The sequence below is a fragment of the Lathamus discolor genome, chromosome 3 (assembly GCF_037157495.1).
Source record: "Lathamus discolor isolate bLatDis1 chromosome 3, bLatDis1.hap1, whole genome shotgun sequence".
In the NCBI taxonomy this organism is placed as follows: Eukaryota; Metazoa; Chordata; class Aves; order Psittaciformes; family Psittacidae; genus Lathamus; species Lathamus discolor.
Genome location: NC_088886.1, coordinates 82,584,653 through 82,612,280, shown reverse-complemented (window position 1 = coordinate 82,612,280; position 27,628 = coordinate 82,584,653). Strand labels below are relative to the sequence as shown.

Below are 27,628 nucleotides of genomic sequence, written 5' to 3'. Positions count from 1 at the left end.
GTAAATTTTAAAGTTTCAAGCATCGCCAGCCCTAAAAATAACACCAAACTGCTGAGCAAAATTATTTGTCCCGTTCCAGAAAGTTGAATGGGAATCTTAAAACCCATAAGGGTAGTTTGTTTCACATCATTTCTAACAAAGAGCTCCCACTGCAAACTTTAATATAACTCATGGGTCATTTCCAATGTAACCAAAATAATAATGAAACGCGGAGATACAGTGCTACTCCCTCTCTCTCAGAGCCATGAGAATATCTGACTCCAGCACTTCAGATCTAATCCTGGGAAGTAATCTGATTCCTTTTTAGTGTGAAAGAACACTAATAAGTCACAATAGTTTTTTCCTTTGACAAATGTGTCATTCACATTCTGAACCTGAGTGATGATTTCATAGCACTCAGTAGAGCCAGAGTCTCCTTCTGTGACTCACGGACATAATGCAGAAGTAATCTAAAAATAATCAGAAATCTATTACTTCTGCAAGAAAGTAATCAGTAATAAGTGCCAATTATTGCTTTTCAGATCCAGTAATTTGTAATAGATTACTTCTTCAAAGAAAGAAGAAAAAAAAATTGCTTGCCTTTGTTTCTTGTTGCTGTGAGATAGAGAGGAGCATGGCATCGATGTAACAGTAACACAGTTCCCATGTGAATAACAAGGCCAAAGTCGAGCCAGAAGCAAAACTGCTCTTGGAAATTTAGGGGGTTTCAGGGTTTCATCACTGCGCTGGTGGGGCTTTGCCTTTGGATGACTCAGGGCAGCCAGCTGAATACAAATTACCCTCAACCTCAGACATGTTTTCCTCTGAAGTCTGAGTCGAAGCTTATTACATGTCTGAGAGTGGGTTTCTCCCTGTCCTGGTGAGGTTGGCTAGCACACGCTCTGTTCCCAGCAAGTGGCTTCTGTGGGGCACAGCCACATGCCTGCTCTGCTTGGCCACTGCAAATTGAGAGACATGAACTGTGTCCTTTTAATATCCCCCTCTCTGATACTAGGTTTTGGTTTTTCCTTTGCAGAACCCATCACAGCTTTCCCAGGTGAGAACTTCTACTTTCCAGGTAAAACTGCACTTCTCTTGGTGGTTTCTTTCTGCTGGCATGGGCTTTTACATCGAAGAAAAGCAATGTGTGTGCTTGTACAAACAGCAAATGTTCTGAGCATTGAAATAGCAAGTGTGTGCTAAACTTCCTCCGCCACAGCAGCAGGAGGTGGCACCCTCTGACTCCTGCTAGGTAACAGGGAGCAGGCAAACACAAGTCACACTGTCTTGGGGCTCAATAGCATTAGGAAGCCCATCATTATGAGGTACCTGGCCTCCTAAAGAGCAGCTGAGCTCGTAATGGGAAGGCTGTGGAGACTTAAACAAGTAAACCAGTAACCAATTAAAAGTGAAATGAGGTGGTGATGACTTACATTCATTTGGGGGAGGTTGTTTTCTAGTTTATAGATGCTCTGGCAGTGGTGGTGTTTGAGCTGCTGGCGAAGGAGGTTGGAGATGGTGTGCTTGGGAGGTAGAAGTGGGAGAGCAAACTGCCACGAGGATATCTGAAGGTGACAGTCAATAAAAGGAAAACAAGGTGAAATGGTGCATTTAATAGCTTAATACTAGCCTGGAGGATAGAAACCGGCATTTGTCTGATCAAACCTACAGAGTAAGAGAAAAGGTGAGGAACTCGGAAAAACTGCCTCTGTGAGCAGTCAGCGGGGATGCTGTTTGTCTTGCTGTGGGGTGGGAAAAGCTGTCTGCTTTTGCAGGGAAGATCAGTTCAGTCTGTTTGAGGGTTTTTTCCGTGTGTTTTGATTTTGGATTTTCTTTTCCTGCCCTCCTTTTCAGGAGTGTGTCTGGGGGGTGTATTGTGATGAAGAGCAAACTTAGGGCTCCCCTTAACTTCATACTCAGTTGTACTCTTCCCATCCCCTACTCTGCTGTAAGATAGGGCTGGGCTCTTCCCTAGAAACAGATGCATTTCTGTGTGGGGCAAAGCTGTCTCTGGTGGGTATGTGCACTGAGAGCTGTGCTAGTGAAAGAAAAGTAGGCACTGAGACTGGAGTCATGTGTACGACTCTGTCCGTGGCGTGTGAGGCAGGCTCTGGAGCATTACCAACAGGAGGGACATCCGCAGGGTGTAACACTGTATTTTACAGTCGTACCCATACTGTAACAACTAGGAATTTGGGTTTGTAGGCTGCTTATTTATCTGCAACACAGGCTTGTGGTGTTACTGAAAAGCTGCTGCAATAGTCTGAGCTGACAAAGCTTCATGACCGTTCCTTACTTACACCATCACTCTATGTTCTCCTGGGTCTGGTCTGGTGGCTGTTTTGCAGACATCATCCTTGTCTTTTGGGGCTTGTAATGTGTGTTGTCTTCAGTTTGAACCCTCCCCTGGGTCTGTCCCAGAGTCTTGCTAACTCATGTCATTTCTTTTTCTCTTCACCCCATGCCCTGCTGCCTGTATGCCTCCCATTTCTACATCCTATTCAGCGTGCCTCAGGGCCCACTGGCTTGGTAGGGACAGTGTTTGCTGTGCCTAGCACAGCAAGGTCCCTGAGCACCACAGCCAGATGCTGTTGCAGGCACGCCTTCCCTTCACTTTGGAGCTCACCAGCTTGTGCCAGTGGGCTCTCGCCCATTGCTAACAAAATCCTAGCACTGGGTGAACTGGAAAGACTGCAAGAAATATGGAGATGTTCTGTGGCCCCTACTCCTGCAGCTACATGATAAGCTGAGAAAGTAAGATGCCATTAAAAATAATAGCAAACACTTCTTCCCCTGGCTTGGGAGCAAAGCTGAAAATACGCACCTACCAGGCTCCAGGATCACAAGGCAAATAAGAGGAGAATCGTGTGGGTGGAATATCTTTCAGCCTAGTGGGTTGGGATCTTACAAGACCAGTCAAGTGTGCTTAAACTGTGCTGCATTTGAGAGTTGATGCATCTCACCCTTAAAGAAAAGGTGTAACAAGTGGCTGGAAGCAAGGAGTTAGCTAAATACCCGGTTAAAAATCAGAGATGTATTCCAAAAAGCATGGAGACAAACTGGGGAGAATTTGCCTTTGGGATGGTCCCACACTGAGTATCCCGAAATCAAGACAGGGATATCTTCCTGGAGAAATGACAGGCAGCAGCTAAGGGGTTGAGGTTGACACTGGTTTTGTGGCATTCAGATTAGAGGAGTGTAATACTTGCTTTCATCTGTGCCATCTGTGAAAATTCCAGCTGTGTCGCTTGTCCACAGCAGTTAATGTCAGTGATTTCAGAGAGGAATACGAGCAATGGCAGAGCAAGGCAGGCAGCCCTCTGGGAGGCTCTCTGGAAAGGATTTTCTCCTTTTTTCTTCCCCAGAGGATTTTTGCTCTTTCTCCTTTTGGGTTTTTATTTCTGCTGCTGCACAGCTCTAAAACTGGCTCCTGTGGAATCTCCCCTGTTAGGAAGAAGAGGGGGCTGTACCTGGCCAGGCTGGAGGCGTAAGTGCAGCAGGGCGCGTGGATGCAATTGTCCACCCTTTAGGGATTAAATAAGGTTTCCACTGAGCAGTCTCCCAAGCCACGCATACACAAAGCACCCACAAACTCGACAGCAACAGCAGGAGGCATTTCTTTATTGAGACAAGAGTCCTAGTGAATAAACGAGGAAGGGCAAGTGTGTGTGTGTGTGTGGCGGAAGGCAAAGGGGAGTGGAAAAATTATTAAGTTACAAAGATGGATTTTTTTCTCCATCTCCCCGAGCAGGGAACTTTTCCACTGATACAAGAGAAAACTTCCAGAGAGCAGCAGAGCCAGTAAAAACAGAGCAGATAACATCAGCACTGTGTGCTGAGTGGATGGGCAGCTATATTTAGTGGCTGACAGTGTAAGGAAGAACAATCATTAGTGTTGGGAATTGGCTTCGTTAGGGCTCAGAGACAACTGAGTGTGATTCCTTAATGACTTCAGTTGCTAAATGAACTCTCCAGACTTCTGCTATCTCCTCAGCAGGGCCGTGAAGTGCGGAAACAGGGGCCAAGGAGAGGCTCTGCACTTCCCCTCATGCTTGCAGCCCCGGCTGCTGCACAGGGACATCTGGAGTAGGTCAGAGCCAAGCAGAGGTTGCCCTGAATCTGCAACTGCCTCGAGATCCCTCAGGGGTCCCTCCCATGAGTGGGATCATCTGGGGCACATCGTGCTGCCTCCCTCCATCCCCAGGCAGGCAGAGGTGTGCAGGGAAGGGGCAAGGAGCGCAGGCTCAGCACTGTGGTGTGTGTTCCTCTATTGACAGACCCACTCTTTTTACTCCCTGCCCTGCACTGGGTAATGTACAGCCATTAGAAAGCTACGAAAACCTTCCTCCCCTCTATTCTTCAGATGGGAGTGCTGTTCTCCTACAGGCTCCAGAGCTGTCGGCATCCCTGACACCTGCCCTCCCTCTCCCCACCCCAGTTTCTACCAGCGGGGCCAGTGCATATCAGTGGTGTGAGCGGCTGTTTGCCTGTAAATCTCTCAATGGACCGAGGCGCTATGTAAGCAGCGACTGTCACTGAGCGTAAACATGAGTGGCCTCTGCACAGTGAGCAGCCCTGTGCTCTTCCTGGGGGTCAGCCCCGTGGCCCAGCACTGTCAGGAGCGGGCGAGGCGTTGCTGATCCGTCGGGGTTGGCGGCGGGCTGTGTATGGGTGTGGGGCGGCTTGGCCAGGGGGATCTGTGCTGGAGACAGCAGCAGGTTATCAGAGATGCTCACCCTGGTGGGGGCTGATGGCAGCCCCCAAAGGGTGTCCCACACTGACACCCCTCTGTAGGAATGTGCTGCTTCTGTTCCCCCACATCAGGGTGGTTGGTGGAGATAGAGGAGGAGGGCACAGGGCTGCCTGCTACCTGCTTTTCCCACCCCCAACGTACAACCCACCCTGTATCCCCCTTTCTTAGGCACTGGGGGGGGGGGGGGGGGGGGGGGCAGGAACAACAGGGCCAGCCCCATTCCTGGCTGTGAGGGATAGCTGGGGTCAGATGGGGTGAGGGTGGTGTATCTGGCAGGTAGGCTTCTCCTAAGACATCCGAATTCCTTGCGTACAATGACAAATATGTGGGTGGTTCCCAGCCTGCTGCTCTGTAAAAGCAGGATTTGGCTTGGCTGTGTGAGGTTTTTTCTTGGTTTTGAGTGTTTTTTCTTTTGTAGCTATATATCTGGGTGCAGTATTCATGCTTGGTTTTACTCCCTGTGCTCAGGTTTTGGGGGATGGGGAGAGGAGGAAAGTAATTGCATTTTCCCCCATCCTCTGTGCCACCAGCAGCAGAAAAGCTGTCTCCATCCCAAGTCAGTGGCTCTGCTGGCAGGGCCGTGTTTGTAGGGGAGGGCAGAAACTGTGCTGTGAGATGCCCTTGCTGCTAGCAAAGTGCACACATCCTGCACTGTTCTGCTTTTCCTCCTTGGCATCCTCCGAGCCTGCTGAGGAAACCAAGCTGGAGTTGGCTAGAGCAGAGCTCAACAATATGGTGACACCAAACTGCAGGAGCCCCAAAATTCTGCTTTCCAGCACCTACAGGCTATGCCCCCCACAGCATGCCAGGGGCAAGAGGAAAAGACAAGCAGAGTAGGGGGTCAATCTGTCCAGCACCAGAGAAAACCCTTTGAGAGCTTCCCTGGGGACTTCGGACCCCTTGAAGCAGCCAGTGAATAAATGTGGTGCAGAAGTGCATCTCTCTGGGGTTACTTACACAGGCGGAGCTGGGGAGGTGGGAGCAGTGTGTGTGGGAAGAGCAGCACAGTGCTGGTCTTGGGCCGTGCGTGTCAGCACAGACACCGATGCTCGGTGCCGGCCAAGGCACATGAGTGCAGGCTGGCAGCAAGGTCCTGTGGCGGCTGATCACCAGATGTGCGCGCAGCTGTTCCGGGATGACCTAGGAAGGGAGAGCAGTGCCTTGCAGCCCTGCCCTGCAAAACACACTGCAGCTGCAGGAGCAGGAAGGGTTAGCCATTGCTGGGCTGAGCCTGGGCACTGCCTGCCCTTGGGTTCAAGGGAGGCAGGTATTTTTCCAGCCCTCCTAGGGTGTGTTTGCTTTATCAGCATGAATTCATAGTCCTGGCTTGCTTAAGCTGCAGAGAGCATGAGCTTCTGCTGTGAGCACTGGGTTGAATTTCCAGTCTGTGCTGTGTAAATAATTGCAACCGTTCTTTCTTGCTTTAAAAAGTAATAAGGAAATCTCTAAGTCTGTGAATGGGCACCTAGTGAGAGCAGGTCTGTGTGCAGAGCACTTTCAGACAGAGATCTTCTTCTCTGTCTTTTCTTTTAGAACAGCAACTGTTTCTCCCTGTAATTTCTTTCCCAGTCTCCTGTGGTAACTTCCTTGCCCATCTGAGATTACGCTCTTCTTCCAGTTAGGAAAGTGATGTGTTTTGTCACTGCTTGACAACATCTGCCATGTGGAGGCAAAGCCAGGCGGCTGATCTGGAGATGGCAAAAAAAAAAGGGGGGGGGAAGAAAACATTTGCTGATGCCAGAAATAACAGTAATAATAATGTGCATATGGAATATGTATTGAAATCCAGGCAGCCTGATGAATTAAGAGGGAAGAAGCAGGCCCCTTGAATATGTGGGCTCGGTGAATGCCAGGCTGTGCTCCCCGCCAGGTGCACACCGCGTATCCGGAGGCAGCCCTGGCACCTCGTGTTACTCCGTGCTGTACTCTTGAAAGCATGTGTGTTTCTGTTTGTGCGTCTGCATGCCTCCCACCTAGCAACCCTGTTCTGTGTCTCCTCCCCAGGGGCAACCCTCCTGCCAGGGACCGAGCCCACAGTGGACACGGTGTCAGTGCAGCCCATCCCAGCCTACTGGTATTACGTTATTGCCGCCGGAGGTGCTGTTGTGGTGCTGGTCTCCGTCGCGCTGGCCCTTGTGCTCCACTACCACCGGTTCCGCTATGCGGCCAAGAAGAGCGATCACTCCATCACCTACAAAACCTCCCACTATGCCAACGGGGCCCCTGTGGCCGTGGAGCCCACCCTAACCATAAAACTAGAGCAAGACCCCAGCTCGCGCTGCTGAGAGCCGAACAGGAACGAGCGAACAAACAAAACACAAACCAGACAGACAGACAGAAACTAAGACTTCAAATACGTTGCCTCAGTTTTGCACTTTTTTCCTACCTAGCATACGTGTGAACTCTTAGACATCTCCGTCCCTTCTCTGTCCCCCCCCAGCCCTCCCTGAATCTTTTACAAACTCTAAACTAATGCTGCATCTTGGATCGCCAGAAGAGACACAACGCCCCTTCACTTCAGAAGTGAATGCTCCCTTTCGATTACTTTTCGAGGAGTCTCGGGGTGTCGGGTGGGGTTTTTTGTTTCGTTGTGTTTGTTTGTTTGGGGAGTGTTTTTTGGTCCATAGGCTTGTTTGGTTTGGGGTTTTTTCCCTCCTCCCAGTAGGCAACCTGCAAGGGAACTTGATGGAGAGCCTGGAAGCTTGTGTGTGCGGCTCGTGCGCGAGAGTGCTAAATCTGTGTATGCGAGTGTGCATGGGATTGTGCGTGTCTGACTGACTGAATGTATATTTAGAAACAGCCCCTTTTTAATTTGCTTGTTGTTGCTTCTACTTGCACAGGGAATATTTGTTTGTTTTGTTTTCCCTTTCTCCCCCCTTCCCACCTCCCCTCTGGAAGGTCTGGGTCATGTTTATGGTAAATACCCTGATTTGTTTACTTGGGAAAGAGCAATGCTTTTTTGTTGCCTTATCTAGCTTTGGCTGGGTTTCTTGTTTGATAGTGTTAATGTCTCGGGTGCAAAATGAGAAGAAGAGGCCAGGCTGGACAGTAGGAATGTCCACCTCAAATGGCTAGAAGAATCCAGAGAGATTCATAGACATCCAAAAAGTAAGATCTCTCCATCTTATTCTTTCTGCAGCCAACATGATAACACAGCCATTGTTTGGAAGTGTGTGTGGGGGGGGAAATCTTCCCTCCCTCACCTGCAAGTAAATCTATTTAAAGTTGCCTTATATCAGAGAAGCTCATAATGAATGTTTTGTTTGTATCTGTTAAAGCCAGCCTTAGGGTAACACATAGACTTCAGGAGGTCTAAGGTGGATGCTGAATACTGTAGTTTCTTGAGAATTGAAGGTTTATTTATTTTATAGGTATCCTTGCTCTGGGTGCTGATGGTTTTGCTTTTACACGGGAAAAGGGGAGAGGGCTCCTCCTTGTCTCTCTTCTAGGACAAGGATAGTTCCCCTTTCTGGGTCTTAGGTTTGGTTTTTTAACTCTGCCCAATTCATAGCTGCTGAATCACAAAAATTGCCAGTTGACTTTCTAGAATGTCAGTTAGTTTTGTGTTTGCTAATGTTCTGCTTCTTAAAGCATCAGTAGCATCTAGCAAGCCAAGCCTAGCAGGCGCGCCTTGAGGGGTCCAGGTATTGCTACTGCTTTAACCAGGGAGGTGAGATGGAGCCTCTAACATGCCTCTGACTGTTGAATGGCCCAGCATATTATAGTGGAAATGCCTTATATAAATTACTGAATGATGAGATGCAAAAGTGGTTTGAATCCTTAACTCTAATCTGTTTGCAGGCGAGAAAAGTACCTCTAGTGAGCAAGGTTTGTGTTCATTTGTGCTGAGTGATCAGATTCCCTCCTCCCTCCTAAACTTGCTAGTGCTCCCTGCCCATCCTTTGCCCATGAATATTGCATAGAATGAATTGAGACGAGCAGCTCTGTTAACTTCCCTGCAGTCTTGAGCTTCCTTTTGGTCTGGGGAAAAAGTGGAAACACAAATGGTGCTGTGCATGCGTGATATGGGCCCCTGTTGCAGTGGAGCCCTCTGCCCAGGGGATCTCTGTTGATGGGGTGTCAGTCTCCTCTCCCTCCCTGCCTTTATTCATGCAGCCTATTTTAGCTCAGATGCTGTTTACTCAACAGAGTTCAGTAGGACCCCCTCAGCTGCAGCAGCAAGGGTCTAAAGCATGCAGGGAGTGCAGAAAAGCCTGGGGTGATTTGGCATGGTGAGCACTTTAGGGGTGGTGGGTGCTCAGAGCAGCATCCCACCAAGGTCTGACTCTCATGAGGTTTTCAAGGGTTGCAGGGATGTCCCTGTCCCAGCAGCGATGGAAGGGACCCGGGTGAGCTCCTGTCACCTTGCAGGTAGTGCTGCGTAGAGAGGCAGCCCCTAGAGAGGGGCTTCCAGGGCCAGAATGCTTTCTCCGGAAGCCTTCTCATTATGCAGCACTGATGTTGCAGTGCATATGGCTGGTGATGTAAAATCCCAGCCATCCACTCCCCCTCAGCGAGCTCCAGCTTAAAACAGATGTGAAATAGTGGCATGTGCTTGCTGCATTTTCAGATCAGCCCAGGCCATGTCAGCAGATGATAGGATCACGTTTCCAGTCAGTTCAATCTCCCTAGGTCAGACAATCCCCTCGCTTCAACCAGGTTCACCCCCGTGGGCGTAGCAAGTGCTCATCGGCGTGTCAGGGAGGAGAATGTGGCACCCTGTCTTTCAAACCAAAATCACCAAAGACAAAACAGAAGGTCACTTCCTGATTTTTATTCCCAGTTCTCCCCTGCTCCTCGAGCCCTGACATCCCCAGCGTTGCCCAGTTGCCTGTGTGTGAAAAGTATCTTGTGGAAATTTGAAACTCTTTGAAGATGTATTGTGTGGAATGTAATAAAATGATGATATTTTTATACAAATATCTGGGGGTTTTCTTCCTTCTTCTTTCTGTGCTGAGAACGCTGTCGGTTGAAGCAAAGCGGTGCTTCAAAACTCCATGTTTTCTTTTGGAGCATCAGGGCTGTTTGCTTTAGCGAACTGAAGCTCCTGTTCCTGCTGCATGCAGGCGCAGCTCCTGTGTGCGCACCCTGCCTTGCCGCACTCAGGATCAGGCCATTAGCAGCGGCTTTTAGATCCATTACATTTGTACCAGCCCGTAGTGGGAGTTTTGGGCGGCTGGACTGACACTGGGGTTGTCTGGGGATTTCAGTAGCGTTTCTTAAGTGCTAAATGGCTCACTGTGATTATGCAGAATTTCTCCAGCCGGGCCCCTGGAGACAGGACATCCGACTTCCCAGGGCCCTGGGGGCCGGCTTGGCTGCCAGCTCAGCCGAACCGTGCGCTCCATCCATAAGCAAAATGAACACCGGGTAAGCCATTACCAAAATGAATAATGAAAATGGCAATGCATTCCTCTCCCTTGTTGGGCCTCTGCATGTCGGGCTGCATAGGGGAGCTGTGTGGGAGCAGCCCAAGAGCGGCAGCTCCAAGTGTGTGTGTCTCCTGCCTTCCCTCCATCCGTGTCCTCCCAGCTTGTGACAGGGATCTCTGCTGCAGCATCTTCCCATCTTCTCTAGGTGTGCCTTTCGCCCCTTCGGAGGAGTCAGCAGCATCGCATTTCATGTGAAAGATATCTTGCTGCCGATTTGAGAGGTTTTCTTTCCCTTCTGCATTTATTTGCCTTCTATCATACTCTTTACTCTGGCATGCAGCTCAGCTTTGCAGTGAAACTTCCTGGCTTTACTAGGAATTCAGGCCATCAACAAAAAATAATTCAGATGTGATCCCTCGCTGTGGGTGTTCAAACACAAATGGAGCTGAGGAACCATGATATCTTTTCTTTAGCTTTTTTTTCCCCCCCGTCTAATTGTACGGCAAAGCCCATACACTTGTAATTTGCATTTCGTACACTTCAGTGACTGTCCAAGCAAAACTCAAAACAAATATGCACATGCGAAAAGCAGGGAGGGAGAGACTGGCTGATGGCTTCCCAACAAGGAGGAAAAAAATTCTGTGAAGTAAACAGACAAAAAGGGAGGAATCATTTGGGGTTTAATTATTCCTTATGTGTGCCACAGCCAGATTGACCGGGGAGTTGGGTGCTGCTCAGGCTGCTGCTCATCGTAGGGAAGAAGGCAGCTAAAATGAGCACACTTTGTTTGAGAAAAATACAACTTGGTGTGATTTTGATGCAACCTCTGCTGCAGGTAATGTCAGGCATTTAAGAGTCTATTTTAAAAGAAGAAGGGGTAAACGGGGTAGCAGTAGGGGCTCCGTATCTCAGCGTGTCATTAGGGGTGGAAGCCTGCTGTCTCCTGCATGTCACGGGAAGGGTGCAGGCATGAGTCCGCTGGCAGTATGTGGGGTGATGGTGTCGTTTCATTTCTGCAGTTGCTGCCGTGTTGTAGGGAAAGTGACTCTGTGTGGCTGTGGTTGAGGACCCAAGGGCACTCTGTAAGTGGTGGCATAAAGCTGGTGGCTAACAAGGGTGTGACAGAGGGAGCGATGACCTGGCAAAGCAAAGGGTGCCACAGGAAGGGCTGTGCTGTGCCTTGCCTGGGCAATGTCTGCATGCCCGAGATGGATGATGGCTCAGGAGTGCTCATTCGCCCAGCTGGGTCAGCCTCCTGCCGGGACACTTGGCACAGGGAACCCTGAGCTGCTTGTCCCCACGCTGAAAGGGCAACGTTGGCTTTTCCTGAGCAGGGCTGAAATGCCCCTGCTGGTGAATGGAAGGGAATGAGGTAGAAACCAGGCTGTGCATGGGGCTGTGCTGGGATTTTTGCCCCTCTAGAAACCCTGTGAAAACCTTTATCAGGGCTGGCCCCATCTTACCCCATGTCAGAGCAGCAGAGTGAGGCGCACAGACACCAGGCGAGGGCCCCGAGGCAAGCTTGGACAGCCTGTTGGCTTTCTGCCACAGCTCCTCCATCAGTGGCTTTGGCGGCTCTTAGCAGCGATTGCAGGCGTGACTGCCAGTTTGAGGAATAGTGTCGTTAGCCATTGCTGCTGTAAAAACAAACAGCAACAACAGGGAGGGTGATAAACGTATCAGGATGCTGCAGAGCTGCCAGCTTCTCCCCCGGCTTCCAGCCCTTGTGCGGTAGTAGTGGACTGGCAGTGCTGCCCTTGCGCCGAGGAGCTGGGACTGGTGAGCTCCAGCGCGGAGCACCAAACCCAAATGATGGTTCCTTACCTGGATAGTCCAGCACCAAGAAGGGAAGAGGAAAGCCGTGCTGTATAATGCTCCTGTAATGCCCGATGCACACATGCTGCCACCACTCTCCCCCTGGCCGGGTGCCGGTGCTGAGGAGACATGCAAAAGCAGGACATGCCAGGGAAAGGTTTGGGCTGCAACAGAGGATGTGATGCTGGAGGGAGGGTTTGGCAGGGTCCCGAGTTTGGGCAGCTGCCTTGGCCATCTGCCATGCATGCAGCGAGGGCAGGGTGCCACGCATTGGAGGGCAGTGCTGGGGCTGGGAATAGCTGCCTGCTTGTGTTTGCCTCCACACCCAGCCTGGCTTCACGTCTCCGAGAGCTTTCAGTGGGGTCTTCACCTGGCAAGCCATGCCTCCCTATCCTCTCTGCACATGGAACCCAAGGAACACAAGAGATTCCTCAATGCCCCTTGGTTTGATGATTGCTCCGCAATGTGAACCATGCACTGCTGCTGAAGCAGCCCCAAGGCAATCTGAGGATAAAGTCTGGGGGTTCCTGTGCTGCAGAGGCCAGTGAGAAGCTGCTTGTTTGCTTTCTTTACTGCTCAGCTGTAGCCAAAGCACTGTTTTAATTTGAGATTTGGCAGGGATTTAGCCCTTTTGTAAACTAAAGTCGTTCTGTGTTTCTGGAGGAGTGCGGAAGGGAGAAGTGAGGCTGATTTGGGGCTGGAAATAGAGCGGTGGGGGATTCAGAGGGAGTGTTTCTGCCTGGTGCCTGTGCTGCTGCTTTGAGAAGCACTTCCCTGCTCACGGAGGGTGGGAAGTGTTGCTCCCACAGCCCCCTGGGCTCCCAGCCGAAGGAGCAGCGCGGCGCTGCTGCCACCGCCAAACAGAGCGGAGTCAAGGCGAGGCCACAGCGGCTGCTCCGCTGTGTCAAAACAAAGTGATGTGAGTTGGAGTCACACTATTGCTGCCGAGAGAAAAGGGCTGGGAATGAGCAAAGGGAGAAAAGCGAGCATGAGCGCAGAGCTGGAGCTCTGGCTGCCAGCGCCGGGGAGCGGTAATTTCTGACCCCCTTTTCCTGCACTTAGTTGTGTGTAATGTTTCAGCCCTTCCTCGGTGCTATTTGGCAGGGCAGCAGCTGTACACCTCCAGTGTTTCCCTAGCTGGGCAGGATAGCACCAGCCAAGATGGATGTTGTAGCTGCAGGAGAGAGGGGTGAACACGTAGGAGGACGCTTGCTGTTTTCAGGGAAGCGAGCAGCATGTGGTTGTTTCCCTACTGTGGAAAGGACCAGAGGGCAGCCAGCTACCCCTCTGTTGTACCAGGATGCACAGCTCAGTCATTACTAGAGAGTGAGAGACAATAGGTAGCAGAGCCCACCAGCCACCATCACCTGGTGCATCTCCTTTTTCCCCAGAGCCTGTGGATGCCTGCGGGAAGAGGGGAGCAGGATGACAAGAGTGCTCTCTGCTGTGTGCCAGGGAGGCTGTGGGCAGGCAACAGAAAGGGCTGGAAATAGCTTCAAGTTTAATGTATCGTTTGGGGAAGGCACCTTCTGTTGAGAGGCTCATTTTGTTCACCTATGAAGAGCCTGAGAGGCACCACCCGCAAATGCCTCTGTGTAGAGTGATGCATGGTGACGAACAGAGCTTTGTCGTGTGATGGAGTGACCCGGCAGGATGCTGTGCTCCGTGCCCTGATTGAAACCAGACAAAGTCAGTCCGGGAAGAAAACAGCATTTTTTTCTTGATGGTGGTCATTTGCCTTGGAGGAATGCATCTATGTTGGGACTGGATGTCCTCTCCGAAACAATAGCTCTTGGCTTGCTGCAAAGGTCTCTGCCTGAGGCAGTGTGCATTGCCGGTAAGCCCCTGCAAGCAGGCTTGCATTGAGTGTGTGTGGTGGTGGGAAGTACATACCAGTCCATATGATGGACTGACCTCAGCTTTGCAGAGTTGAGGGGCCTTGGGTAGATCTGGGAGAGCTTTCCTGCGAGAGGTGCATGTATGTCTGTGGTGGGAGAACCTTGCTCTTGTGTGCTCTTGTGTGCTCTTGTGCCTCTCCTGCTGCCCTGGCAAGGCATATCAAGCTACATGTCACCCCCTTCCAGTAATCCCCTCCCTGACCCTATCCCTCCCACCCCTGCTGCTATTTTAAACCAGACGTACATTGGAGTTCCTTAATCTCTGGAAATACTAATTTTCTCCTCTCCCTCCATGTGAGTTCATATGAACGTGGTACTTAAGTCGCTCCTTGTCTTTGATTAGAATCTTATCTTTCTTTTTTTCAGGTTCCATAAATTAGCCTTTTAGCTGGCAGTGCTTTCAGATCCAACAGATAACAGCCTTTCTCAGCATCTGGCCATTTCCAAAGTCATCGCTAACATCATCTTTGGGGCATGACTGGCTAGGTGCTCACAGCTATAATTCAGCACACACGCTTTGAAAAAGGCTTTTCATTCAGTAGAAAGCATTCCTCATGTTTAAATACAGTTTCCCCTTATTTTCTTGCCTACCCTTCTCTAGTATTTTATATTTCTTTCATTTTAAAATGCAAAGAAAATTGCACCTGAAAGCTGCCCTTTAAGGAAGCGTCTCCCCACAGCACAGGGCACAGCATGTTTCTCCCATTGTGCCCAGCAGCTCATGGGGCTTTTCTGGGGACCACTTTCCAAAGGGGCACTTTCCACAGCCTGCTCCACTTGTGACGATATTGCTGGGACTTGTCACAAAGGAGAGCAATTGATGACAAATAGCAGGCTGGTCTCTGTGAGAGGAAATCATCTCCACTAGGAACTGCAATGAGACCACCAGCTTCAATTCCCACAGACAGCCACACAGCCAGGGCCGATTTGTTAATGACTTGAGAAACCCAAGGATGGAAAAAGAAACGTTGAGTCCTATTTTTCCAGAGCCGGGGTAGAGCCCTGCGTGACAACAGACAATCTGATAGCAGTGAAATGGCATGCAGAGAGCAGTAGAATGAGAGCCTACCACAGGCCTGAGGAGGAAGGAGAATGGGTGAGGAACAAGATATCTTTTGAGCAAGACTTGGAGTCATGTTAGCATGGGGAATTGAGAAAATTGCTAGAAAAGTAAATAGATTTTGGGCTTGGCTTTTTGTATAAATGTTCTCTCTTTTCAAGTTTTCCCAGTGTTCCTTCCTTTCAGGCTGGAAGAACTGGTGTTCTTTTGAAAGTGTTGATTAACCAATACTTTGTTTTTTCTGGCTTTTCCCTCAAGGCTACCCTGGGAAATAAAAGAGCACCAAACTGCTAGCTTGTTCTCACACAAAATTTAGAGGAGCTACAATATGGAAAGGCAAAAGGCTTCAACAGTCTTTTCCCACACATGGGCTCCTTGGGCAAACCATGGTCCAGTTTTGACCTTCGCCTGTGTTTGAGCAACCTGCAGTTTCCACAGAGTTGTGTGGGTGACACGGCTGGCAAATGTCATTGCTTGTCTTCTGATGGAGGACTAGCAGAGCAGACGTCTCCGCGTGTGAACTGCTTTGCAAGTTATTTTTCCACATGTTCGGCTCTAAATGTTTGCAAGGGGCCCTCAGGCAGTTCTCCCAGCCCTAAGATGTTGCCATCTGGGCCTGTCAGTTCTGGAAGTGTTGAGAAATCATGTGAACTCGCTGCTAAAGTGAGGATTTGCAGAAAATGGTGTGCACCTATGTTTCTTCAACAACCTACCAGCTGAATTACCTGGCTCACTAGACACAGACCTCATCCTCAGGAGGGCCAAGTGTTGTTCCTGTTGCCAGGCTCACTTGAGAATCCGAAGAAATCCCTTAATCCTTTGAGTGCAGAAGGCAAAAGGTAACTCTACCCAAGGAATGGGTATTTGGGAAGGTATCATTAGTGCCAGCACAGAGGATCTATGCAGTCAGGTATAAGGTGGTGCTGGGGCAGCATGGCATTCAGCAGAGCCCCCTGCTCTGGAAGTGAATCTTGAAATGTCGCTGGTGGGGAATTGCCTCATACCATTGCCTGGGATAGCAAAAATACATGGTTTGACAATTCAGGAGGGCTTTTCAAGTCCTAAATCTCTGCAAAAATATGCACAACTATTCTTTTATAGGGTTTTGAATAATTTCTTCACATGTGGCTTTTTAGGCACAAGTTACATTCTTTGGGTTTTGTTGTTTATAAGCAAACTCTTTAAACACTTCTTGCTATTTTCACACAAGTTGTGAAGTAGCCTTGGTTTTTAACCATAACTATTTCAAGAGTGTGACTTCTAGCACTTTCTAGTAGTCCCTCATTTTCTGCATTCCCGATCATTTCAAGGTGCCTTCTCAGTTGAGCACCCCAAGCTACTGTGAGCTTTGAAAAATCTAAGCGGATAGAAATGAAAGGGCATTTTCTTTTGGAAAACTGAAGAAAGAGCCATGGTAACTATACATAGAGATAATGCTAGGAAGGCTGCACAGGAAAATAACTTCTGCTCTGGGATTACGGCGTATGCATTTGGTCACTAGTGCTTGATCTGTGCTGAACAATAAAAAGAAATGTCACCACTAAAAGGAATTCGGATCAGAGAAGTGTTAACATAAATGCCTAGATATGGACACCCATTTGCTGCTCTCCCCATTTCAACCAGCTTTTGCATTAAAACATGTAATGATGATACATGACTTCCTCAAATTACTCAAATTTCAGATAAATTTGAGTACCCAAAGCGAAAGTGGGTCATTGAAGCTCTGTGTCCAGTAAGATGTATGGGAAAAGATGAAAAGTAGAGTGTGCTAAATGGATCTAGCATTAGTGGCAAGTAATGACAGGCACTAAGATCCTATTCAGAGTTGTAAGGATAATACCCATGAGCATGTTAATAGTGAATTATGGCCATTATGCAGGCACCAATGACAATATTTTAGTGCTATTCAAGTTATCTGGTTTCTTTGCTTTTCACTCACTCTCGTTTCTTCTTAAAAGCTGCTCATTTGGTGGTCATGAAATGTGATGTAGTGGGAAGATGCTGTTCTCTCAAGTCTGAAAGAGTCTTCATTGACTTTAGTTGAAGGAAAAAGGGGAAGAGTTCTTCCTCCTTCCATGAGGAAGAGCCTTGCTGTGGTTTAACTATTGTTTTCTTCCGACCGGTCTTGCAGTCCAGTGACCAGTGACAATAATGCCCCCAAAAATCCACTTTAAACAAATGGTGCTTCCCATTTTGTTGTTCTAGTAAACTTCCCGAGAATGGAGGATGACTTTCCGATCTCTGAGCAAGACTTTGAAGACAACGATGATTCAGGTTGGTACCCAAATGCCACACTGGCAATTTATCTGGGGAAACCTGTGTTTCACTATGAGATGCTACAATTAATTACTCACAAACTTCAGCTTTAGTGGAAGTTATAAGCTAGAACATGCTTGAGAAAATACACTGAAGTGGTGACTTAGTGTCTGGACAAAGACATTAGGTTCTTTTCTTGTTTTCCTTTTTCAACAGCCAGCCAGCAACCTTTAAAAGTCAATATATTGTATTTGTGTTAGGACAAGTGGAACTGATCTTTCAAGCATTAATTGCTGCTTGCATGGCATTTTGACTTGTAAATGGAGAAAATTAAGTCTGGGTGCTGTGACAGATTGTTTCCATAGTTTTGAACCCAATGGCACTTGAAAGGCCAGAGTTTCGGTGGGTGTAAAATGCTAGCATGCTATTTAGATAGCCTGAGATGTAAAAGGGAATTAGGGCACCTCGCTTTCTTGGTAGTTCAGTGCTTCATGTTACTTCTAGACCTGGGTTAGTGAATCCTGTGGAAATATACCCATGGCAGGGCTTATGTTCTTGTAAAGCCATCCTAACTCAAGTGAGAAATGCATAAAGGTGATGGGGGAAAAAGCGATCCCTGGATAATAAGAAGTGCCCATTCCACTGCAGATTACTTTGGATCGGATAGGAACGACACACTGTTCTCTACTAACTCTCCAGGAACCCCAAAGCTGGACAAAGAGAAAAGCTGGCTGTACACCCTGGATCCCATCCTGGTGACCATCATAGCAATGAGCTCCCTCGGCGTCCTCCTCGGGGCCATCTGCGCTGGTCTGCTTCTCTACTGCACGTGCTCGTATGCCGGGCTGTCCTCGCGGAGCTCCACCACGCTGGAGAACTACAACTTCGAGCTGTACGATGGCATCAAGCACAAGGTCAAGATGAACCACCAGAAGTGCTGTTCGGAGGCCTGATGGGTGCCCTGGGGATCACCCTCAGCGTTGTGCCCGGTGAGGTGGGCTGGCAGGGGGGTACTTTATTTGCTGTTTTCTATGGGAACTGAATGCCATAATGGGGAACGAGTGCGGGAGGAGCGAGAGGAGGCGCTGCTCCTGCCGCCAGGTCCCACTGGTGGGTCACGCTCCGCCAGGACCGAGCGGGCTTTTCCGCAACCTGGACTGTGCTGGGTGAGGGGGGACCAAGACCCTTGTTTATTGGTTCATCTTCATTTTCCGCTGATCCGAGTGGCTGGGATGTGGCAAAGGAGACTGGTTTACCTTTTGGATGTGAAAACTAAATGTTGATTGTTATTTTCCACCTCCTTTCTCTGGTGAGTTGCTGAGAAGGCTGAGGGATTTCTTTAGAAGTAACACACACACACGGAGACCCTGTCCATTTTAGACCCCATCCAGATACCGTTTTGGCTGTAGGGATTTGTGCATTTCACACTAAGTCCAGAAAGCTGCAGTTTCCCGTCCTGAAAATGGAAGCGTGTTGTTACCTTCAACTTTCCTTCTCCCGGTAGGGTGGAAAGGTGTGATACTGACTTTAGTGTCAGCGGTAGCAACAGTGCTTCCCAAAGTCATTCAGAAATAATAAAATAGAAAGGAAACCCTACGTGTAGAAGCACCTCTTTGAGAGAAGCTGAAGAGCCTTAAAGCGATTTGTGAATAAGAGCCATTTATTAAATCCAGATCTTGGATTGCAACAGCCGAGGCCTTCATCAGGAAGGCCTTTCTTTGAATCTCCCACCCCTCTCGATCCTGCCCTTCTTCTTCTTGCTATAATGCAAAAGTTGCAGCAAACAAAAAGTAAAGCCTGTCAGGCTGCCGGCACTCAGGCAATGGCTTCGGGAAGGGGGCTTCACTCTTGGTTTGACTTGGGGCACGGTGCTGAGGCCTCTCCAAAGTGTCAGGGAGGGGAAATGAACAGGAGAGGAGGCTGGAGCTGTGCCCATGTCCCTGGGAGCCTGCTCATGGCAGCCACCACCCCGCCCTTCACTGGCCCTCTCTCTTTCACAGTGCTCCCCTTCTTTATGGAGCAGGGGAGCACAAGCTGGCGCTGTCGGCACTAGTGGACCAAACGGCTGCCGCCGTATCCCTTCGGAGCAAAGGTGCGCTGTTCCCGATCAGTAGCAAAAAACCTAAAGTTTTATTTATGATGAGCTGTGTTTTGTTTTACTTTGAACAAGTGCCTTAGAAGAAGTATTTTTCCTCCATCTGATGATCAGTGCTGTATCAAACAACAAGTGAGGCCTTCATCCTTCCCTGGCAAAACACTCTTCACCACTCTCTACCGGGTAGAGCCTGGGAGAAGTCTGGTCCTTCTGCTTTCAAGTGGTCTGGCTACATCGTCTGGCAGCTGATACCTCTCCACTTACCACTTTGCCGTGGGAGAGGAGTGTTATGAAAACAATTTAATGGGGAAACAAGAATTCAAGTGCTGGGCCCCAAACCAATGCCCTCTTTTCCAGTTTGGCACAGATTGATTGTCCCTATCAGCTTGCACATATATAAGCAGGAAAGCTTCCCAGCACGTTGTGTTTGCTTTTCCAGAGCACTTTGGAAATACCTGACGTGTCCTGATTTTATGTTTTGCCTAGCAAATAGTTTGGGGATGGGTTTTTTTCCCCTCACTAACCACAGAACGCCAAAGGTGTGATGTGCTGTGAAGCTCAGCTGGCACAGCGCCTGCAAACACATCCTGCAGGAGGCCAGGTGTTTGGGGAGACGAGCAACATCTGTAGAGGAGATGAGCACGGACAGTGCCACAGCTGCTCCTCGGTGTGGTGGGAATAGGAGCATTTATCTAGTGTTTCATGGAAAGCTCCATCTGACAGTAAGGGTTTGGGCGGGGTGGGGGGAAAGACTTCTCCACTGTGCGAAAGATGCCTGGGTTACTGGGGAAGCTGCTACCAGCAGCTGTGTCATCAAAACATCCACGGTTCATACACAGACGTGCAGAGACGGGCAGACACAAAGGCCTTCACTTTTTTAATTCACACTGTGTGCCCCACAGAAACAGCAGTAAATGTATCTCAGATTCTCCTTTCCAATCACCGTATTTCTTTTGGCGTTCTTCGTGGACAAATTCCACAGGGGTGTTATTTTACCACACAGAAGAAACAGGCAGTAAGAGGAAATGTACCAGACCATTTCAAAGCTGGATTGCTGCTGCTGAATGATTTTTATCCCCTTCAAATCACAGGAGAGGGGAAGGATGAATGGAAAAAGACCATACAGTAGAAAAGTTGACTTAGGCAAACAATAGGTGAAAATATATAAATTAAAAAGGTGACGTTATGGTGTCTAGTAGGCGTACAGAGAAAAGAGTTCATGTATACATATATTCAGAAACAGTGTGTTTGCACACGCACGTGAATTCTCTGTATGTATCGTGTATGTGACTTATTCCGTGGGACTGACTCGTGTTAATATATCTCTTGATCTGGGGCAGGAGAGTACTGCTGATCTTGGCACTAACTTGGGCCCAGCGCAGCGCCTGCCCCGTGTGTCCTGCTTGCCCCTTCCCGACGGGGCAGGACCCACGTGCATGCGCTTGCCGGGCAGAAGCAGGCCGATAATGCTGCAAAGCCGATACCTCACTTACCTCTGCTGGGTGCTTTACTGTTCTACAGAAAACTGTGTTTGATTGTAACTTCAACAGGGGAAAGAAAAGTCGTCAGTGCATTCGATTCATTGCATCCTCCTCTGCAAATAGATTAGGATTTCCGATCACAATTCCCTCTGTGAAATTCAGAAAAGAGAGAAAAAATTGGTGTTAATGCCTTCGCTGAAATGAGCTGTTGCCTCCACGCTCTTCCCATGGTGAGGACGTGTTGCTAACGGGCGGGCTGTAGTGCCGGGTGATTTCATTCTGTGGGAAGGTGCTGGGGCTGAGCATGGGAATTAAAGCATTAAGAATGATATGCAGAAATGGAACGTCTCCAAGGTTTGCAGTTCAAGGTGTTTGACCGTTCACTGGCTGAGCCAGGACTTAATGGACTTAAAAGAGCTTTTACTGTGATTCTTCGGTGTAAAACAAAAGAAAACAAACAAAAAAAAAACCAACAAAAAAAGAAAAAATCAAACTGTGTTTATATGATTTGTATAAAAACCTTTTAAAATTACTATTTAATAAACATTATGGTAGAGATTATGTTCCAGTGAGGTTCTTATTTATGGAAGAGCAGCAACAAGGAAACTGAACTGAGAGGGCTATGGGCAGCCAGAAACCTCAGGGAAACTGGGGCACAGCTAGAGGTGTGCAGGGCCATCCCCACTGCACTTCTGTGCTGTGCACTGCCTGCCGCTCCAGGTGACCCCGAGGTGACACGGGGCTTTAACAGAGCCCCTGTGCACACATGCATCATCTCACTCAGACACAGCCTCTCCTCCCAGAGCCAGGCCCTGCTGGAAGCTGCTCTGTCCCAAGAGAAGCACCTGAGTGCAAACCCAAAAGTGAATCCAATCCCTTCCTGCCACTCTGCACCACTGCTGCTGGTGATCTCGGAGAGGAGTGCTCTTTTTAGCTAACAAAACTATCATTTAGGACTAAAACAGCTCAGTGCTGAGCAGGAAGGTGCAGTCAAGGCAGTGCAACCACAGAGCTCAGTAATGGCGAGCCAAGGGGATGAGGGTTTGGGGGGAAAACAATGACTGCATGTGATGTAGGGGCTGACACAGGTACTAAGCAAGGAGCAGCCTGCCCCCTCTGACTTTTTCCAGCCACCCTTGGGTGCCACCTCATTGCAGTGCAGGAGCTGGGTGCCAGCTTAACTCTGTCCTGGTCCCACGGCCCTGTGATGGAGGGCAGTGACCGGGATGACGTGGTCCCCTCTGGTTTTGCTTCAGCCCATCTCTGGGGGTCATAAGAGCATCTGGCAGTGAGGACTCCCAGCAAACCCCAAAGCCAAGCCTGATCCCATGCACTTGTCTTCTCCACCCTCTCTCTGCTTTGTCCTATCACCCTGATGATGGCCTTGGCCCAAGGGAACCGTTGCGTCTCAAGGGGTTCCAGCCCCCTTCAGTGTCTCTGCACTGGGTGTCCAGCAGCCAGCATGGGGCTGCAGGTTGCTGGCTGGAGAAGCAGTGGGACTGAGCCTGCATCATGAGAGCTCTTGTTTATTTATGGGCACCCTGACAGATGAGAGCCAATCCATCAAGCCCTGGGCGCCTTGAAAGCAAATGAAATTTTGCTGCCATCTCCTTACCTCTAGCGCGGTGGCCCCTTCTCAAAGCACGCGTGTGTTAAAGAGGGTCTTTAAGCAATGAAGGGCAGCTAGCAGCTTAGATGAAGATGACAGTGTAGCTGCAACCTTGACAGCTCTTCCCTCACCCAGGAATAAAGAACTGATGTGGAGATTGATACTTGGGGGAGAGGCTGTCAGAGAGCAGGACAGAGACGTCAGATAAGCGACTCAATCAGTGTCAGACCTGTCCTGCCATAACACCGCCTGTAAATCACTGCGGTTAAAGAGGCGCCTCCTCTAAAGCGAAGAGCAGAAAGCAGGTAAGAGAGAAACGGGGGGCAAAGCAGATGTGTGCATTGCCTGGGTTGAAAGCCTGAGAGCTGGGCTGGAGCTGCCACCTGGGCACAAAGAGAATGCAGGCACCCACATCAGGAAATTTAAATCTTTAGGGATTTCTTTCGTAGCATGAGCTAACTGGGCTCATCTGGGTGGGCTGCTTTCCCACTGGCGGGCTGGAGTGGGGCCCACGGGTGCCTGTGTGCAATTGCCATGCAATAGGGGCCATAGGAGTGTTTCATGTGGCACAAGAGTAATCAGGGACTGAGCGGGCTAATGAAATCGATTTCACCATTCTCAAGCTGCTCCAAGATGGGATCCAGCCTCTCCAGCACATCCTTGAGATCTGATTGCAATCGTGCACGTGCCCTCACTGTCTCTCCTGCCCCGTCTTCTTTGAAATATTCCTTTGCTTTCATGTTTAATGGGAAACCTTTTCAAATAATGGCTTGCTCCCTGGCCAGCTGGGGGCTTGGCAGGGAGGGGAGCCATGGGGCTGAGCTAATAACTGGATTCGTAATTAATTAATTGCAGCAGGTGCAAGTGGAGCTTCCCGTCGCCTCTATCTCTGAAGAGCTCCTCTGCCTCCCGGAGCCTGGTGTTACCACCAACCTTCCAAGGGGACTGAGCAAAACCTGGTGCTGGCTTTACCATGGACAGTGACTTGGGCAGACACAGAGGCTGGTGCTCTCATCTCCTCCCCATGGAGACCAGCCTCCTTGCAGCACATTGCCTTCACATATCCACATCTGCAAGGCTTCCTATGCTCAGACCATGATGATTAGAATCTATAAAGGCTCCTTCTCCCCATGCAGCTCCCTACTGCTTCTCCCCAGGGAGGTTCACTATAGCTGCACTGAAATCATTCACACCCCACTAGATGGGCCAGACCCACCTGGACATGGGAGGTGTTGATGATCCCCAAGCGCTGACTCCTGGTGAGCTGAGCATCAGGGATGCTGCTGAGCCAGTGCCACCACTGCTGTGTACACGCTGTGTCCTTTCAGCCCTGCTTTGGCTGCTCTGGCGGGTGTTCAGTAGAGCCCTGTGGATGTAAATACAGAGGGTGACACCGAGCTTTGGTCCACATACATCCATAGCAAAATTCTCATTGAATTCAATAGGTCCTTATTGCCACTTACACTTATCAGGTAGGATTAGGCTTTCCTGTCAATGCCTGTTACACACAGCAACCCATTTAAGGCAACACACTCACCATGACTAAAGCAGTTTAATAGGAAAATAACTAATCCATAATGTGTTGAGTGGGAATGAGTCCTTTCTAGGCTCCCGTATCATAACTCAGCTGCACCACTAATATCCAAAATGGAAAGCACTGAATTAAACACTCAGCAGTTCCACCCACACCTCGGCCCAGGTGCCAAAAATCAAGGGAGGAAATACAGCCCTGCTTCCTTGTGCTGCCGAGGCGGGTGTAGGGCTGCAATGAGCTGGCGTGGGCCGGCAGCTCAGGACTGTTTGCTGCAGAAGAGTCTGCTAACATGTCCTCAGATAAATGTTTACACACCAGAAGAAAGAGCTGCCCCAGATGTTGCTGATGGGTTCCTATCAGGTCCGTCCCGGCATGGTGCAGGGCTGCTTTGTCACCCTTCAGATCAACCACCAATCTCATGCTAATAGCGGAGTTGAGTGATTTCTGTACAAACGCTGTCAAAATGCATAGCACTGTTTATGCCCTCCTGGTCTCTCGGGTTTATACAGGCAGTAACACTGCACTGGCTTCAAGCCCAATGCTTTTTTGCAGCCCTCCAAGTAGAGTATCCTTCAGCCAAGGCACGGCAGCTCTTCCAGAACCTCACCACCTCGCTGATGTGTGTTGGACAAACCAGAGGCAGCCCTGGGCTGCGCTGCCCCTTGGGAAGCGCTTCCCTGAGGTGTTCAGCTCCAACACGACACAGAGCTCTTCCAGCAGCCTTCAGGGACAGCCGTTGCCAGTGCATTTCAACCTCATATTTTAAGAAGACATTCAATGTGCTTACCAGAGCTGGGGAGCCCTTTACACTACAGCAATAATCCAGCGCTCGGCCATGAAACCCTCAGCACTGTCACATCCATCCCTTACAGCAGAGAAGTTTTATTAACTTAGGGTGTGAAAAGTTTCGGAGAGCAAAGAAGTCTCTCTCCCCGTGAGAAAAATAAGGATGATTTAAGCAGTCTGGGTGTATTTGAGGTGGAGAGCGAGTCCCCAGCTGACACATCAGAGGGAAAAACTGTGAGCCGAGACTGCATTTATTAAAGCAGGAAGCTGGGGCTGTGCGGAGCCAACCTTTTTAAGCACTCCAAGAGAGCATTTTAATAAAAAGCACAACAAGCCCACAACAAATCACGTCTTGGAAGCACAGAAAGTGTCAATTCCTGTCAAGGTTTGAGGGATTGTCTGAGCTTAAGGAAAAGCGAATTCCTGCTCTGCTCCCTTCCCCAGTCCTCCGCTCCCATGCACAGAGCAAAGCCACCCCAAATGCCGCCTGTGACATGCCACAAATCACAGCGGGGAGCAGGGGGGAGCCACCGACCCAGCCACGGGAAGGCCCATGGAAGGATTGAAGCTCAAAGAAAATGGAATTTATAGTTGGAACATTAAAATATTAAAGGGCCTTAAAGAACAGCCGTGAATCTGATTCTGGGGGGGTGGAAAAGGCGAGTCTGTCATCAGGCAGAGACAAATAGCTGCTGGACTTGACAACTCACATAAATCTGGCAGAGAAGAAGAAATAAAGCCCAATCAGACCCAAAAAGGAGGAAAAAAAAAAAAGGTGATGAAAAGATTTTACAGCATAAAGAGTGAAAAGGAGAGGGAAAGCTAAAGGAGATAAGGAGTTGAAAGCAGAAAGTGATTATAAAAATAGCAGCAGAAGTACAGATGGAGGTAAAGGAGAGAAATTACTAAAAATGGCCAGAAGTGCCCCGGTGGCACAGGTATTTTTGACAATCTTGCCTGAGACCACTTGTGCTCCTTGCTCAGAAAGAATTCACTGGGTGGGCTTCAACAGCTCGGACCTTGCATGGACATCAGGAGGAGCAGCCCCTAGGGTGCAGAGCACAAGCCTGAAACCACTCCAGCACAAGGACCCCCATACATCGTCAGGGGTGCCCCTCCATTTCCAGAGGCAGAGCGGCATTTGCTAGGCAAAGCCACACAAGCTGCTCCCCATGAGCAGCACAACCTGCTCCTGAGCCCGGGATCGGCTCTCCCAAGATGTGACTCTGGGCTGACCCCGGAGTTTCCACGAGAGCTGTGGCTGGTTGCACAACATGGCCAGGCTTCAGAAGCTCTGTTGTGCAAGCACTCAGCGGGAAGGGCCTGCCCAGCCCCACACTATTCACCCCACATCACTGGGGGCCCCAGTGGCAGCCGTGCCCTGCTGAGACTGGATCAGCTCGGGGGCTGCTGCCACAATATACCGGGAAGAGACTGCAGACCCAGCCGGGAGCCAGAGCCAAGACACACCGTAAGCTGGGAAACGGTGCAGCGAGAGCTGGCTCTATGAACCGCTGCCTGTAAGCCAGCCCTCCCTCTGAAACACTAAACAAAAAACAACATTCAGATACATTTCGGAGGAAAACGCGAAGCATCTGGTTCCCTTCGCTGGTGTACATAGCAAGGGAAAAGTTGGCAGAACATTTGATTACCATAAAAGAGAGAGCTATGCGGAAAAAAGCCACATTAGAGTAACATTGCCCAAAACAAAGTTAAATGTCTGCCTTGTTTGAACGTGCTCGTGGTGGAAATGTGAGCAAAGGTCAGCCCAAGTTAATGAGAACTGCAAAGGAATCGGCTGGGCTGGGGCTGGCACCCTGCCACCACATCTTGCCCGGCGATTCTCACTTATCAATTTATTTACATAAATATATTGCTGGATGAGGAGACATCCTGCAAACATGTAGAAAACCGGGCCTGGTGCTTCCTACGGGTGACATGTGCTGCTTCAGCCAGGTGACAGGGAGGCAGGGGCTTGCATGCACCCATCTCCATGCATCCCTCTCCTGCATCCATGCAATGGGGTGATTGCAGCTTCAACCCTCTGCCAGGGACCTCCCGCAGGTACTGTGGCCCTGCCCAAACACCTTCTGCTCTGAGCCTGAGCCAAGCACCACACAGGGGCCATCCATCTCTTGTGGCCTGGACAAGGATGAGGATGGGGACAGGCAGGGAGACATGCTGCCTCCCACCACAGGCTGCCTGGTCACTGCTGTCCGTTGCTGGCACTACAAGACAATCCCAGTGCCTGGAAGGTGCCACTTCCCTGCCAACAGCTGTGTCAAGGAGGGTGATGGATGTGTCTCAGTTTTATGGAGCAAAGGGGGTTTTCCATGGCTCTTTCTGACACTTAGTCAGTGATTACCCACTGAAGCAGCTATAAGCTTGGTTTCGCTTCGGTTTAGGTGGAAGGAAGAGGAAGAAAAGCCCAGCCCCAGCTCTGGCTTTCCTCCTGGAAAGAAAAAGCCATCTCAGCAGCTCTCACTTTTCTGAACTTCAAACACACAAACACCTTGGTGCCAATCCAAGCAGCTCCTTCCAGCTCCAACAGCAACACAAACCGAAGGGCTGGGGGAAACACAGGGGGAAACATGCTGAAGAGGCCAGAGACAAAGTCGGCAGCACTGTTAACTCTCCCCACAGGCACCTGGTGGGGCTCTGAGCCTCAGGGTTTCGGGGTAAAAGGGGGATATAAAGCACATTAACCCATCTCCCAGGGACTGGGAGCCCCAGCCTCAGCAGAGGTCAGATACAGGTACCAGCAAGGAGCATCTTCATTTGGCCTGGTGGTGTTACAGAGCCAGTCTCAAGAGTCCCTCTTGGACACTGTTTCAAAAATAGCCATTTTCTGTTTTTTTCAAAGGAAGAAGCTAAACTGCAAGATTAGAAACAGTGTTGGCCTCAGTTCAAGGGGGAGAGCTGGGTAAGAACAGGCCCCTTTAAGCACTGTTTCTAAGGCAGTTTCAGATCTCAGCTGTGCTATCGGCATT

The 27,628-nt window shown here is 49.6% G+C and overlaps 1 protein-coding gene and 1 long non-coding RNA gene across 7 annotated transcripts in view; one reads left to right on the top strand and one right to left on the bottom strand.

The window, feature by feature from the left end:
- The window catches only part of NRP2 (neuropilin 2), an 88,124-nt gene extending 66,854 nt beyond the window's left edge, over window positions 1–21,270 (top strand). The window contains exons 15-17 of one of the 6 annotated variants that reach the window (XM_065670128.1): window positions 1,016–1,057; window positions 17,083–17,151; window positions 17,833–21,270. In XM_065670128.1, the coding sequence (XP_065526200.1) occupies window positions 1,016–1,057; window positions 17,083–17,151; window positions 17,833–18,086 (365 nt within the window). In that variant the 3' untranslated portion in view covers window positions 18,087–21,270. Of the gene's footprint in view, window positions 1–1,015; window positions 1,058–6,736; window positions 9,653–17,082; window positions 17,152–17,781 lie in introns of those variants that run through there. The other 5 variants (XM_065670126.1, XM_065670129.1, XM_065670127.1 and 2 more) reach the window with 5 other exon arrangements.
- LOC136009825 (uncharacterized) lies at window positions 9,506–12,082 on the bottom strand. The gene is made up of 3 exons (XR_010610671.1): window positions 11,929–12,082; window positions 11,568–11,741; window positions 9,506–10,743 (listed from the first exon to the last, which is right to left on the bottom strand). It is a non-coding gene; the product is annotated as an uncharacterized LOC136009825 (long non-coding RNA).
- Window positions 21,271–27,628: the final 6,358 nt, after the last annotated feature.